Source organism: Grus americana, chromosome 5 (assembly GCF_028858705.1).
Source record: "Grus americana isolate bGruAme1 chromosome 5, bGruAme1.mat, whole genome shotgun sequence".
Lineage (NCBI taxonomy): Eukaryota > Metazoa > Chordata > Aves > Gruiformes > Gruidae > Grus > Grus americana.
Genome location: NC_072856.1, coordinates 41,311,165 through 41,325,246, shown reverse-complemented (window position 1 = coordinate 41,325,246; position 14,082 = coordinate 41,311,165). Strand labels below are relative to the sequence as shown.

The following is a 14,082-nucleotide window of genomic DNA, read 5'->3' as shown; positions in this document are numbered from 1 at the left end:
TTGCAGTACCCTGCAGATATGCAAACCATTCCAAAGTATTTGAGAATGAAAAATGGCATGAAACCACGACAGTACCCACCACTTATTCCATACCATCTACATCATGCCCAGGTCCTATACTTCCCAATACATTTCAATTAATCACCATCACTTTTCCTGTCTTTTGATATGTACACGCAGATATCATTCCCTTGGCCTATGAGCCATCCCTCTAAAATGTCCATAGAGTTTATTTCATCCATGACTTTGGGCTCCATCCATCATAAGTCTCTCAGGGTAGGAGAGATGGTATGTGCTGTTGGATTGTTGCATGCTGCATCCAGAGCTTGCAGCTAGTGTATCTGGTGCGGTACATGCTCATAGTCTGTGGGTTGAAGATGTCAGTCTTGAGGAGGTTGCTGGGTGCTCATTGCTGAAGCCAGTTGTGGTTTCATCACTTCTGCACATTGCTCTGTTTCATCAAAGTTCATTCTTCATTAATCTGGGTGATTCTTACTGTAATAGTGTTGTTATGGCATATAGCAATCATAGTAGTGATAACATGCAGTATTATGTACCAATTAACATCATACAATTTAAATCATTTGCTGTTCTCACCCCAAATCAAATCCCCTTGAGGTACAAATCAGACTTCGCCATCCTTCCATATTACCCAGCGAGTGTACTCAAGTCCTTGAGCAAAAGCAATTCCATGGGGTTGCCTTTGCCCAAGGCAGGAATAACCCAGACTGTCTTCCCTAACATATTCTTTATGGGAAGTAATGGACTTTATCCCCTTCTACAGTATGTAAAAGTTTTGACTGGGCGTGGCCAGCTCGAACAGTGAAGCCCCTAGCATTAACTAACCAGGTGGCCTTTGCTAAATGTGTATCCCAATGTTTGAAGGTCCCACCACTCATTCATTGCTCTCAGCAGAGTTTTTGGCAGTCCATTGTATTGTTTGATTTTCCCAGAGGCTGATGCGTGACAGGGGATGTGATACACCCACTCACTTGCCATGCTCTTTGGCCCAGGTGTTTATGAGGTTGTTTCAGAAACAAGTCCGTTGTCTAACATAATTCTTTCTGGGGTGCCATGTCACCACAGGACTTGCTTTTCAAGGCCCAGGATAGTGTTCCTGTGGCATGAGGCACAGGATATGTTTCCAGCCATCCAGTGGTTGCTTCCACCATTGTAAGCACATGTTGCTTGCCTTTGCGGGTTTGTGGGACTACAATATAATCAATCTGCCAGGCCCCCCAATATTTATATTTCAGCCATCGTCCTCTGTACCAGAGAGGCTTTAACTGCTTAGCTTGCTTGATTGCAGCGCATGTTTCACATTGATGGATAAACTGTGCATGGTCAAGTCCACCCCTTGATGACGAGCCCATGTATGTGTTGCATCTCTTCCTTGATGGCCTGAGATGTCATGGGCCCACTGAGCTATAAATAATTCACCCTTATGTCGCCAGTCCAAATCCACCTGAGCCACTTCAATCTTAGCAGCCTGATCCACCTGCTGGTTCTTCTGATGTTCCTCAGTGGCCCGAATCTTGGGTACGTGGTCATCTACGTGATGTACTTTTTACAACCAGCATTTCTAGCTGGGCAGCGATGTCTTGCCACAATGGGGCAGCCCAGATGGGTTTGCCTCTGCGCTGCCAGTTGCTCTGCTTCCGTTGCTGTAACCACCCCCACAGGGCATTGGCCACCATCCATGAGTCAGCACAGAGATAAAGTACTGGCCACTTTTCTCATTCAGCGATGTCTAAAGCTGGCTGGATGGCTTTCACTTCCACAAACTGGCTCGATTCAACTTCTCCTTCAGCAGTTTCTGCAACTTGTCTTGTAGGACTCCATACAGCAGCCTTCCACCTCCGATGTGCCAGGACCCACCAGTGAACAGGGCATATCGCTTCTCATTTTCTGCCAGTTTATTATACGGTTGGGCCTCTTCAGCATGTGTCACCTCCTCTTCTGGTGATATTCCAAAATCTTTGCTTTCTGGTCAGTCCATGATTGCTTCCAGATCTTGAGCAGAGGAACTCTTGCTCCTAATAGCTGAGATACTGGTCTGTACAGGTAGGGAATTTGACATATCCTCTTTGAGTTGCCAGACCTACCGGGACAGTTTCCCAAAGAGGTTTTTGGATTTTTCAGACAGTCTTTCCACGGTGAGGCAGAGTCCCATAGGGAGGAACAGAGATTTGCTTCGTATTGCCGGAGTTGACCAGCCACTTCATTCACCATTGGTACCTCTTCATCTTTCCAGGCCAGTACTGCCAATGATTTGGCATATGCTGGTGGTGTGCTCTGTACAAACTTCCACCATGAGTCAGGTACACTAGACTTCATTTGGATCTGTGGGTAACTGCGCATTGTCCGGGTCATAATAAACCAGTACCCTCAGGTACTGGATACCTCTCTCCGTGGTGGTCCACTTGCCTGGGTGACATATAACATCTTCTTTGAAGAGATACCTTTCCCTCACGCCTGACAGACGTCACCTCCAGAGGCCGAGGGCTTGTGTCCCTTTTCCACAATGAACTACTTGGATTTTGGTCTGAACAAGAATAGTCTCAATATAGAAGGCTATCGTTTGCCATCTTCTGTAAACATATAATCTTTGAGCCCTGTACTCTACCCACTCCACTTGCATTACTCAAAGTAAAAATATAAAAAATCCTCCAGCTAAAGATATTATTTATAGAAAAGATTGATTAGAAAGTTATTTATCAACCATAATCTTGGACATTGAAAATATCATTTATTTAGCACATTCTATCCAGATGTGGAACCTATGCCACAAATAGTACATTGTCAATAGTCCATAATTAAAAGGAGAAGTTTCTATAAATCAGTCAAATTTATATTTTGGAGCTGCATTTATTAAGGAAAATAATGACTAAACAATGATCAGTATTACAGCTGCATTTTCCTTCTAATCTCAGGAAAAGATTAGAAACTGTAAAACCATATATAAATCAAAACCCTTTCCAAGGCCCTAAGGGCCTTCATTTCTCCTGAGTAATGAGCTCCATTCCTTCATCTCTTAAAAATGTGTTTATTAACATTAATAAAATTTACAATCACATGCATTAAACCATCTTGCTTGGTCATTTTCCAAGCAGCCTCTTAAATGTGTGCTTCAAAGGAGAATTATTTAATGCCAATATTACCAGGTTTTTATTATTGTTTTTATTTCAGAAAAATATTACATTTAGTTATTTGTATGGCTACCAACAGAAATACCTTAGTTCAAAAAATTTGTCTGTTTTCATACAGTAATGCTTCCTGTAATGCTCTGTAGGCTGTTTCCAATACCTTCTTGTATTTATATTTAAACCGGCACAATCCTGCATTTCTTTTTAGTCTTTCAAATGAGCTAATTTAATTTGTAAGATATTTATTTTGTGATTTTATCAACTGTTTGAGAACATCAGGATTCACTTTAACATAGCCTTATCCTGATCCTTTCCCTATTTCCTGGCTGGCTTTATCAATTGTAAAATAAAACTCACAGGTTAGGTTCAGCTGCACAGAAAGCATTTTTCTTTCTTTCTTATCTCTCTCTGAATTCTGTTCGTTCAGGTATTCTATTCCTGAAGGAGAAATGGTCCTCCAAAGATTTTATTAAAAAAAGTATTTTCTTAATTTGGCATCTCCATCATGGCAGGCAGGCTGGCCTCACTGGTTCCTCTATTTCCTCCAAGCCACAAAACTTTATGTGCTCTTTCCTGCTGGCACCTTATTCAGTATGGCACTGCTGGGATAGCCAAAAGCACGGTTACTGCCTGCCCAGTTAAAGAGCTGGGTTCCTACCCAACCCAGTACAGCCTGTGCTGTACACTTTCGTGTTTTGGTAGCTACTCTACCAGTGTTATCCGTGTTCATCATGTTGAGGCTAGCTTGTGCACATTTATGTGTGTTACAGCTACAGTGTAAATATAGCCCAGGCAGGACCGCTGCGCTGTGATTGACCACGCAGTCTATGAACTCAGAGAGTAGTGAATATTAACGAGATGAGACTGTCTTGCTGGACACAAAAGAAACCTTGGCAGGTCACTTCTTCCATGGAGCTCCTCAGTTAACATTGGCAGCCAAAGCCACTCTTCACCATTATGCAGAAGACAGCTGACTTAAGCAGTGAGCCAAACATTTTGTGAAATGATAGGTTCATGGACTACAGAAAAGCATAGCATTTGCCGTACTGGTTCAGATCAAATTTCTGTGTAGCCCAGTATTCTGTCTCTGCATCAGTTCTAAATGTTTTCTGCTAGCTGAGCTATAAGACATGGGTATACATACCCCCTTGCACACACAACGTTTCTACCTGCACTCCCAGCTTCTACCAAAGAGCAGCGCAGGAACTTCCTCATCTGGAAGTTATCATTCCTCCTATCTTTGCTTATTTTTCACATTTCTTTTTTGAACGTCTTTCCCCTTCTAAGTGTCCTATGGTAGTGAATTCCAAAATAGAAGTCTTTGTGTGTGTCAAAGTTTCCTTCTATTGATTTCAAACCAAATGACTTCTCAATCTTAGGAGAAAAAAATAAGCTGTCGTTCCTGGTTCATAATCCCCAAGGAGTACTGAAAATTAGGGGAATGATTCTCCAAGGAAGGGTTATCTATATGGGCGAAGGTTTCTAGGTGTGCTCAAACAGTCTCACTGTTCACATATGCATGAAAATCCCTAATAGATAATACTTGTATCATGAGGCACTTACTAGTCCTACGACGTAGTCCTGTCTGGGAAAGGATATGGGGGAAACACTCAAAAAAAAGGTAGATAGGAGTAGATACAATTATCTCTACACTTTATTTTTTATTTTCATCAAATAAAGCCACTACCATTATACCTGATGAAATGCTTGAATAAATACCTGAAGGTTAAAAACTGCAGAGCAATTTCTGGGAACCTATTCAAGCGTTAGAGCAGAAACTTAATATTGTGTCCCTGCTATTGCTAGCCATTAATGTTCTCAAATATTATTTATGGTTTAGTTGGGGTGGAAAAAAAGAATCGTGTCAGGATATTTTGTCTTTTTTATTACCATATAAGCTTATCTGGCAACATGTTTTTTCCCCACTAAAAATAATCTATCCTTCCCCAGTTAGTCCTCCCCTGTACTGGGGGAGCTGTTTTTGTAGCAGTTGTAATCAGATCCAGATGGGACGTTTCCTGTTTCTTAGTATCTGAATCTGCCCCTTCCTTCTGGCCTGAAATCACCACGGTCATGGCATAAAATGACGACTTCACCCTAATTCACCACTCTGGGTATTTGAACAAGCGTGGATTTCCTTCAGACTTGCCAGACAAGGTTTACCAGCAACAGCAAAGCAGAAACTGAATCTGAAGCACCAGGTATGTATACATCAGGAAGAGGGGGTGTGGAAGGTGGGCCTGGGCATATCTGAGTGTTGATTTCAGGACCACCCACTCTGTTGTGCCAAAGACAAATACAAAACCCAACGTAGAGCAGAGAAATATGGACATTCTCTTTAAACTTGAGTGATCTGAAATTCAGGACATGTTTAGGGGACTTCTGACTTCCTCTGTAACACAGGTGGCAGAATCTTACTGCATTGATCTAGAGGTCTCTTTCTGTAAATTTATCTAATCCTGACAAAAGCATTTTATCCTAATCTTAGGACTATCAGCAAATGAAGAATCCTCTACATGCTAAGGTATCTTCTATTAATCATTAATTACCCTATCTATTAAAAATGTGTGTCTTCTTTCAGTTTTAAAAATTAAGCCAGTAGTGTCCAGAAGGACACAAAGCTAATTGAGTAATGATGAATTGAAAGGAAAAGGCATTTCAGTCAAATGAATTCAGATTTACAAAGCATTTACACATGTGTGAATTTGACACCCCATTAGAGTAAAAAATGTATGATGCGTGTATCATTCTTTCTCAGACAAAATGCGTGACTGTTTAGAAGCATGTTGCAGAATTACCACTCAAACAAATTAAAGTCCGTGCTCTCTGCTTTAAAACAATGTTGGCCTAGTCTGGAAAGTTTTGGAAAACATTGTGTAAGCTTCAGGTTTGTGTATGCAAGAAGGGAAATGTCTAAGCTTTTCGTTAAAGAATTCATTACACATAAAAATTGAGTTTTGAATTGGATATGAACCTTAAATTCATGAGTGACCAGACCAGGGACTTTGGACCAGATGCACCTCTGTGTTTCCAATCCTTTATGAAAAATATTTCAATCAGGAGAAACCATTGCTAGCCACTAGCATGACACTTCTGAAAGTTCACCTGAATTTGCTTTAATTTGGTTCAATGAGAACAGATATCAGTTGAAGTCACTTAAAATACAACATTAGCAAACTATCTTGAAGTAAGCAATCCTTAATGTTGTTAACCTAGCAATTTTAAATGTGTAACATCGATATGCTGCTTCAAATACAGATGACATTCTCAAAATTTATTTACTGTACCTCCTTAGTCTCTTCAGAAAATGCTTGCAGAATATCAGTCTGCCTGGTGTAGTTTCCATTGGCGTCTTGTAGTCCTTGGAGAATACGCTCTCTCAGAACCAGAACAGAAACACGTAGCTGGTGCCAGAGTAGTTGTACTGTATGGATATCGACTATCACATTGACAGAGTAAGACAGAAGCTTCAGGGAAAACTCAGTCTCTAGTAGAGCATGAATTTGTTCAACGTGATCAGATATATCTTCACAAATATCCTGTAATGGAAAAATAAAGTAGCTATTTAGCTACAAGCATAGTCCTTTCGTGGGTCAGCTCTACTTTTCAACTACTTTTTATTAAATGCAGAGTAGATTATTTCAGAGAGTAAAGATAATGTAATTAATATATCCAGGGTTCTCTTTTTTTTATTTTTTTTGTTTTTTATTTATGGCAATGCTGCAGCAACTGAACGAGCAGCTGTCCTGTTTGGCAGAACTGCTCAGTAAGTGCAGAGACGGCATACAGTAAAGAAGGATGGCACAACAAGATCACGTGAATCAGAAGCAGAAAACTAACACTGTAAAGTGACATCCTAGAAGACAGCCATAGGAATGAAAGTGGTAAGATTGCCACAAGCAGTCTCCCTCTCTGCTTCCCCACCACCATTTAAAATGCAAACAATCTGTGCCATCATCAACAAAATTCTTTTGGACAGAATTTGCTTTTAATCTAGCCTCTATAGCCAAGTAGGGCAAAAGTCTGGGATAGACTCAATGTGGATAAGCTATTTCTGAGATTGCTGTGATGAGAGTGCACTAACTTTTGCACAGGCTTGTTCTGGACTCAAAACTGAACAGAAGAGGATGAGTGGAGAAGGAGAAAGAGGGAGAGGAGAGAAGCTGTGAACACTTGTGTTGAGGAAGCAGAAAAGAAAATGTAAGTTATCAGGTTATAAAAGTAAGGTTTTGATGGTATCCTCCACGTTTAACAATTAATATTCCGGATTTCTAAGCTGTGCTGCATACAGTGTAACATCTTTACAATCTAATCTTAATTTTGTTTGTGAAGGGTAAATCATAAGACTAAGGAATATTTAGGCATAGACTATTGACTGAACAACACTGCTTTATAACAGTTCTGTTTGAGAACTGTGTGTCAAAAGCATGTTATAAACAAGCAAGGAAATGTGATTAAAATACTGAAAAAAAATAGCACTGGATCCTAGAAGTTTTTGGGGGTTTTTCCTGCATCTGTGGCATATATTTAAAGGTGACTTAATAGCATATTTTAAATCCAAGACTTATTTCTTTTAAAAAAACATAAAGAAATTATTTTAATTCAAACCTTCAGAAATGTCCTTTTTAGGTAAAGGGTAGTATATGCATAACATCAATAAAAATGAGAATAAAACCCAAAACTCTAATTAATTTGAAATTTGCTATCAAAACAATTCTATCAGACAACTACAATGAAACCTTATGTCTCTGTTTTATACTCTTGTGGTTTTGTAGAGTGTAGCAGTAGAATAACAAGAAAATCAGTAAAGCTGACTCTTTCTAAATTAATGATACAATCATTTTTATCACTTCAGATTTGACATCTTCAGTCTGAAAGCAAAGTCAAATTATTGAATATGTAATTGTATGTATGTAACAAATTAAACCAAAATCAAATCCCTAGATAATATTAAATAATTTTTGTACAACAGATAGCACAATATTAGCCCTTGATAAACTATTATGGTTGAGTACTATCAGTACTAACTCATTTTAATAAAGCTCAGACAGCTAAATCAAGTCCCCTGTAGGAGCAGCTCCCAGAAATGCCGGAGATGAGCACAAAACGGAGTTTCAATGAGCAGAGTTTTGGGGCTGCCTTGAGAGAGAGGCGGTATCTCTTCCCCTCTGTCCTCAGTCTCCTTGTTGTGACACCCAGCATCTATATTTGCAAATACAAAACACACGGCCTTGCCTGGCAACACGTAGGGCTGCAAGTGCTCAGGGCTGAAAATATCCACACACTTCCAGGTGAGAAAATGGACGCTCTAGTTACCAGATCAGCGTGCTAATCTAATTCTACAGACACACAAAGCCAAAACTCTCAGCAAAAGCTTTTCCAAACTTTGGAAAAGGATATTATTATCCATGTATCCAACTACAACTGAAACTTGACTGAAAAGCACAGTTGTATTTCTATGTTGTTTGAAATGTTGTAAAGAATATTTTTAGTGAATTAGTTTGACTGAATTTGCATTCACCTCGCCAATGTTGTTAATATCTTTTTCCTCTTGGCCATAAAACAGTTTAATTTCAGGGAAATAGGTTGTTGCCCAGTAACTGTAACTTTGTAAAGTAGACTCAATCTATAGAAAAACACTTAATATATCTTCAGTTAGACTAGTCATGTGAATGAGCTTAAGTTTGTGCCAACCCGCAAAACAAGTTTTCATTATTTTCCAGCTTTACACACACAGTTACATGCTGAATTCAACTGCCAGAAGAATTCTCACAGAGGTTGAAAACATGAAGCCGTAAGAAGAAAGTATTAACAATAAGCATCTCCTGACAATTGTCAGATAACGTACTGAAAATATTGGCTAATGAATGCAGATAATACTCTAAATCAAGAGTTCAGACCCATACTTCAAACAAGTTTTCTCCTGAGCTACTGTTACGCTAGATACCAAAGCATCTCAGGTTTCTGAAGTAGACAAACTTTCCACAACAACACAGAAAATATTGTATGGAAATGCAAATCCCAGCACCACCAGAGGTTTGAGAGAAGCACATATTCAAGGACACATGCTGTTAATTTTTATATGGCTTGTTATAAGTTGCTCATTTTCCTCAAAAAGCAAAGTCTGAACTACTTACAGACTACTGCAAGCATAGCAGCAGCCAAATGCTTTATGTACTAACAAGATAATTAACTGCTCTTGACAGTTTCAGTAATATGGAGAGAACCTAAGATTGACCCCATCCATATCCAAGTAAAGGTCACATACTCTAATCTTAACATACAAGACTACTGTCTCAGTCAGAAACAAACAAGGTACCAGCTCTTAAAGGATTTAGGTTTTAGAAAGAGTGGGTGGCCAAAAGACAGGAAGCTATTTTCTGAGTCACTGAGCGCGCCAGGAAGGAAATCAAGTCCCTACATACCTTTTTTATAATATGTAAACTCTGAGCTCCATTTTCTGACTTTATCATCAGCTCCCTCTCCCTTCTGGCCTGGAATTAGTATAGCATTGAACTGCCACTGTAGTCTTGTCTTTACTTTCATGGGAGACTAGAAAGGATTTTTTCCTTTGCCAGTAAGTATGTTCACATGACATCATCTTTAGGGATGTTGGTTTGGTTTTTTTTCTTCTCTTTATATTAGATGAAAATCTGATTGAACTGTTCGGGAAGTCTGATTTAATTTGCAACAGTGCCATCATTACATGTATGCTGTGTAGTCCAGCTGCAGATGCCCTCAGACAGCGTGCTTCAAGAGCAGTAGTGTCAATGCAACAGTCTTAATGAACATTTACTAATCGCTTGTGTGAATAGCTAGTAGTTGATCAGCAGTCCTCCACATGTCAGACTGCACACATGGCACACGGTCATTGGGTCATTAGTCTATTGGGTATTTCTTGAAAAAAATCTTATGAGCCATAAATTGACATTCCTGCATCACGCAACATTGTTTTGGTGGGTGACTTCTGTTTCATCTGAGTCTGTAGCCATTGTCTAAAGAACTGGATTTCATTTCACCGCAGGCCAGGTTCCTGGATAAAATGGATTAGACCTGCGTTTGGGGCAAGTTCATCTTACATAAAGTTTGAAAAAAAAGAATTTATGCCCCTATTGATATCCCCTTTGCGTGTTTTTTAACTGTCATATAATGATGGAAAGGTGAAAGCTATGCAAAGGACAGAAGAATAGCTGTGTAAAGGCTAATGCCAGCCCTTTATCAAGAGAACATGATTACAAATAAATGATCCCTTTTGCTGTATAAGTTAATGCTGATTAGTCCTCAGCAGAAGAGCATTAATAAAACTGCAGCCTATTTACTTGCACCTTTTCTTTACACGTGCCTGGCACAAAACAGCATATTGAGAGGAAACAATGTAATGTGAAATCCAGTTGGCATAATCTAGTACAACATTTTCTTACTACTGTATCCGATGTCTAGATTTACATGTAATTCAGCAAAATGAAATAATTATATCTAGCACAGCTGTGACTTTAATAATTTTCAGTAATAATTAATGCAGTTCAAATACAGCACAAAAATTACATACGTTATGGTCTAGACAAGTGGTCCATGTGGTGGGTGGGGAATGGCTGACAGGCCGCACCCAGAGGGTGGTGGTAAGTAGCTCTTTTTCAAACCGGTAACCTGTCACGAGTGGGGTTCCCCAGGGATCGATACTGGGCCCAACAATGTTTAACATCTTCATAGGTGATCTGGATGATGGGATCAAGTGCACCCTGATGAAGTCTGCAGATGATACCAAACTGAGTGGGAAGCGGACACTTCAGAAGGGAGAGCCACCCCGCAGGAAGACCTGGATAGGCTGGAAGAGGGGGCTAACAAGAACCTTATGAAGTTCAACAAGGACAAGTGCAAGGTCTTGCACCTGAGAAAACATAATCCAGGAGTGCAGCACAGACTGGGGTGCACCTGACTGGAGAGCAGCTCTGCGGAGAGGAACTCAGGGCTCCTGGTGGACAACAAGCTCAATATGAGTGAACAGCGTGCTGCAGCAGTAAAGGCAGGCAACAGGATGCTGGGCTGCATCAACAAGGGCATCACCAGCAGAGATAAAGAGGTCATTATCCTACTCTGCTCAGCGCTTAGCTGGCCACACCTGGAATGCTGGGTTCAGTTTTGGTCCCCACTGTACAAAAAAGACGTGGACAGGCTGGAGAGGGTCCAGAGAAGGGCCACCAGGATGCTCAAAGGACTGGGAAGCCTGCCATATGAGGAAAGGCTGAGAGAACTGGGTTTGTTCAGCCTTGAGAAGAGAAGGCTTAGGGGAGACCTCATCACCATGTTCCAGTACTTAAAGGGTGGCTACAAAGAAGTTACAAGGAGTCGCATGGAAAAGATGAGGGGTAACGGGTGCAAGTTACTCCTGTGCAGATTCTAGAGGAAAGTTTTTCACAATGAGAACAATCAGCCACTGGAATAATCTGCCCAGGGAAGTGGTGGATTCCCTGACATTGGAGACTTTTAAGATTTGGCTGGATGGAGTGCTGGGCCATCTTGTCTAGACAGTGCTTTTGTCTAGATGGAGCTTTTGCCAAGAAAGGTTGGACCAGACAATCCTTGAGGTCCCTTCCAGTCTGGTATTCTATGATTCTGTAAGTTCCCAATTTTACTAATGCTCAATATCAAGAGCTGGTACAACATGGCCTATGGTCCTCATTCTTCCTAACTCCTTGTAGGTGATTTAGCATTAGAGCAAACCCAGCAGAATATTGTCATGTGCCATTTTTACACTTTGTATTTATAAATAAAGAACAGCAGTATCACAAGACAGTATCTTAATGCTGGCATGAGTGCCAGTTGCTCTTACCAGAAGTGGCAGGTAGATAAAATAAACTATGTACTTTTAAGTAATAAGAAAATAGCATTTATCTATTGGCATCTATTTCTAAATATGTGTAGTTCTGTGTCAATGCAATGCCTACAAACATAAGCATGGAAATCCTTCCCCATTTTATCACTATATAGTTTCATATCAGAAGCTAGTATAGCCTGATTTTTAGAAAGCACCATTTCCAAAACAACTTTTTGTAATCAATGATCTCAAAAATCCACTACGCATTTTTATTTTACACAGTTTCATAGTGGTGTTAAGGTAAAGATTTTTGTCATCCTCTCATGGGCTATCCTGTAGCACTGACTGTGGAATTTCTTAGGCTACAGGGGTTGTATCCATTTGGCTGCCAACTGCCCACTTCACTCAGTCTTCCAGACAGCTGATCCTGTACTTTGCAGCTGCTGAATCCATCAGCCTGCTCATAGCCCTCCGCGTCAGCTAAAATAGCCTGAACTGCACACACTGCAGTAGACAAAGAAAAAGTTCATAAACAAACCCTCAAGAGTCAATGAAAACTAAGCTTTGATGTCGACTTTAAAAAATATTTTTTCTCTGCTCTTCCAGAAATTCTGTTAAGATGTACATGATACTACAGAAAGATGAAAGGTTGCAGTATGTTGCTTTAAAGTTAATATCAGTGACAGAGGAGCTATACTGCAGATTTCTGTTCTTTGATCTCACAGTAAAACCTTGGTAGGAAAAACAGATTGCCATTGAGTCTTACGACTACTGTACAAGAAAAACAAAATCTATGATTTAAGAAGATGTCTATCTATTTGGCCTTTCTTTTTAAGTGCATTTTAATTCCTCATAAGACAAATATTCCAATCAGAATGTACAAATTCTTCTCTTCAGAAAAAAATTAGAATATCTGCCAAAGAATTTTCAGATTCATTTTTTTTAAATGTACTTGAAAATTATGAATTAAACTCACTCTCTGCACTGCCCTTTTATGCTTATACATGAAGAAAGAGCACAAAATGGAGCGGGTTTTATTGCTAAACAAATAAAGGTTTGCATTTTTCAGAAAGGCATTTTTCCTTTAAAATGCACTCTGACATCTCGAAGAGAAATAGTTTTTCATCTCTACTTGTGTGTATCTCCAGACAGTGTTATAATAAGGATAGAATTGTTCTTTTCTATTTTGGATTATTGGTGAAAACTTAAGAGCAAATGCTACTCACTTTTTTTTTTTGGCAGCTGTTTTTAAATAAATTATTAAGTCAAAGAACATAAACATACATGAAAAATCCAGAGTGTGACAAAGCAAAATCAACTGCCATGGAAGGCTCTAGACTCACTGTAAGTCACAAGTTTGTCAGAAAGTGAGTCGAAGTGCTAAAGTACTGTAGCTGGTATCGCTGTGGCATTCAGTGGCTAGGGGAAACAAATGCATTTTACCAGGTGAAGAATGCAAAGTGCAGCAGGAAAACAGCTACCAGGAGGGGTCTAAGGTCACTGACCATGCCTTCTGCTGACAGCAACAGCTTGGAAACACGTTGGTCCTCAAAGCAAGCTTCTCTGCTCTTCTCTCATGATAATACGCATACTACTGATAGAAACTTTTTCTGGTGCACCATCATTTTCTACACATTGTTCCCTTTCCCAGCTTGGCTTTTATTTTGATTAATTTAGTCTCATCATTATAAGTAAGTGACATTATCAAAATTGCAAAACTCCAGTAAGTAATCTTCATTTTACCTTTTGATAAAATTCTGAAACTTGTTGGAATATGGAAAAGCTGTTAATTTGACAGATGTCTTTTCCCGGTACAAAAATATTTTAGGTTTGGGTTTTTGGGGGCTTTGGGGGTTTTTTGTTTGTTTGTTTTCTTTAAGAGAACCCTGTTTTCAAACATTACTTCAATGGAAATCTTCAGGTGTTACAGGAGGCTAGTCATTGTGACACACATGCAAGAAAAGATGTTCAATTTTCTATTGTGCAAATATTGCTTGAAAAACTTTTGAAAATAAATATCCAGTTAGGTGAACTCTAAGTAGACATGTTTCTACTGCATTCTGTTCTCTCAAGATTCAGTGTGTTACATTCTTATATCCCTGTACTTCAAAATAATGTGAA

At 39.5% G+C, this 14,082-nt stretch overlaps 1 protein-coding gene across 4 annotated transcripts in view; it reads right to left on the bottom strand.

Annotated features, from left to right (window-relative positions):
* Nucleotides 1–14,082, bottom strand: part of AKAP6 (A-kinase anchoring protein 6) — a 291,212-nt gene that overhangs the window by 184,066 nt on the left and 93,064 nt on the right. For all 4 annotated transcript variants that reach the window (XM_054828350.1, XM_054828353.1, XM_054828351.1 and 1 more), the window contains exon 3: nt 6,434–6,685. In XM_054828350.1, the coding sequence (XP_054684325.1) occupies nt 6,434–6,685 (252 nt within the window). The remainder of the gene's footprint in view (nt 1–6,433; nt 6,686–14,082) is intronic.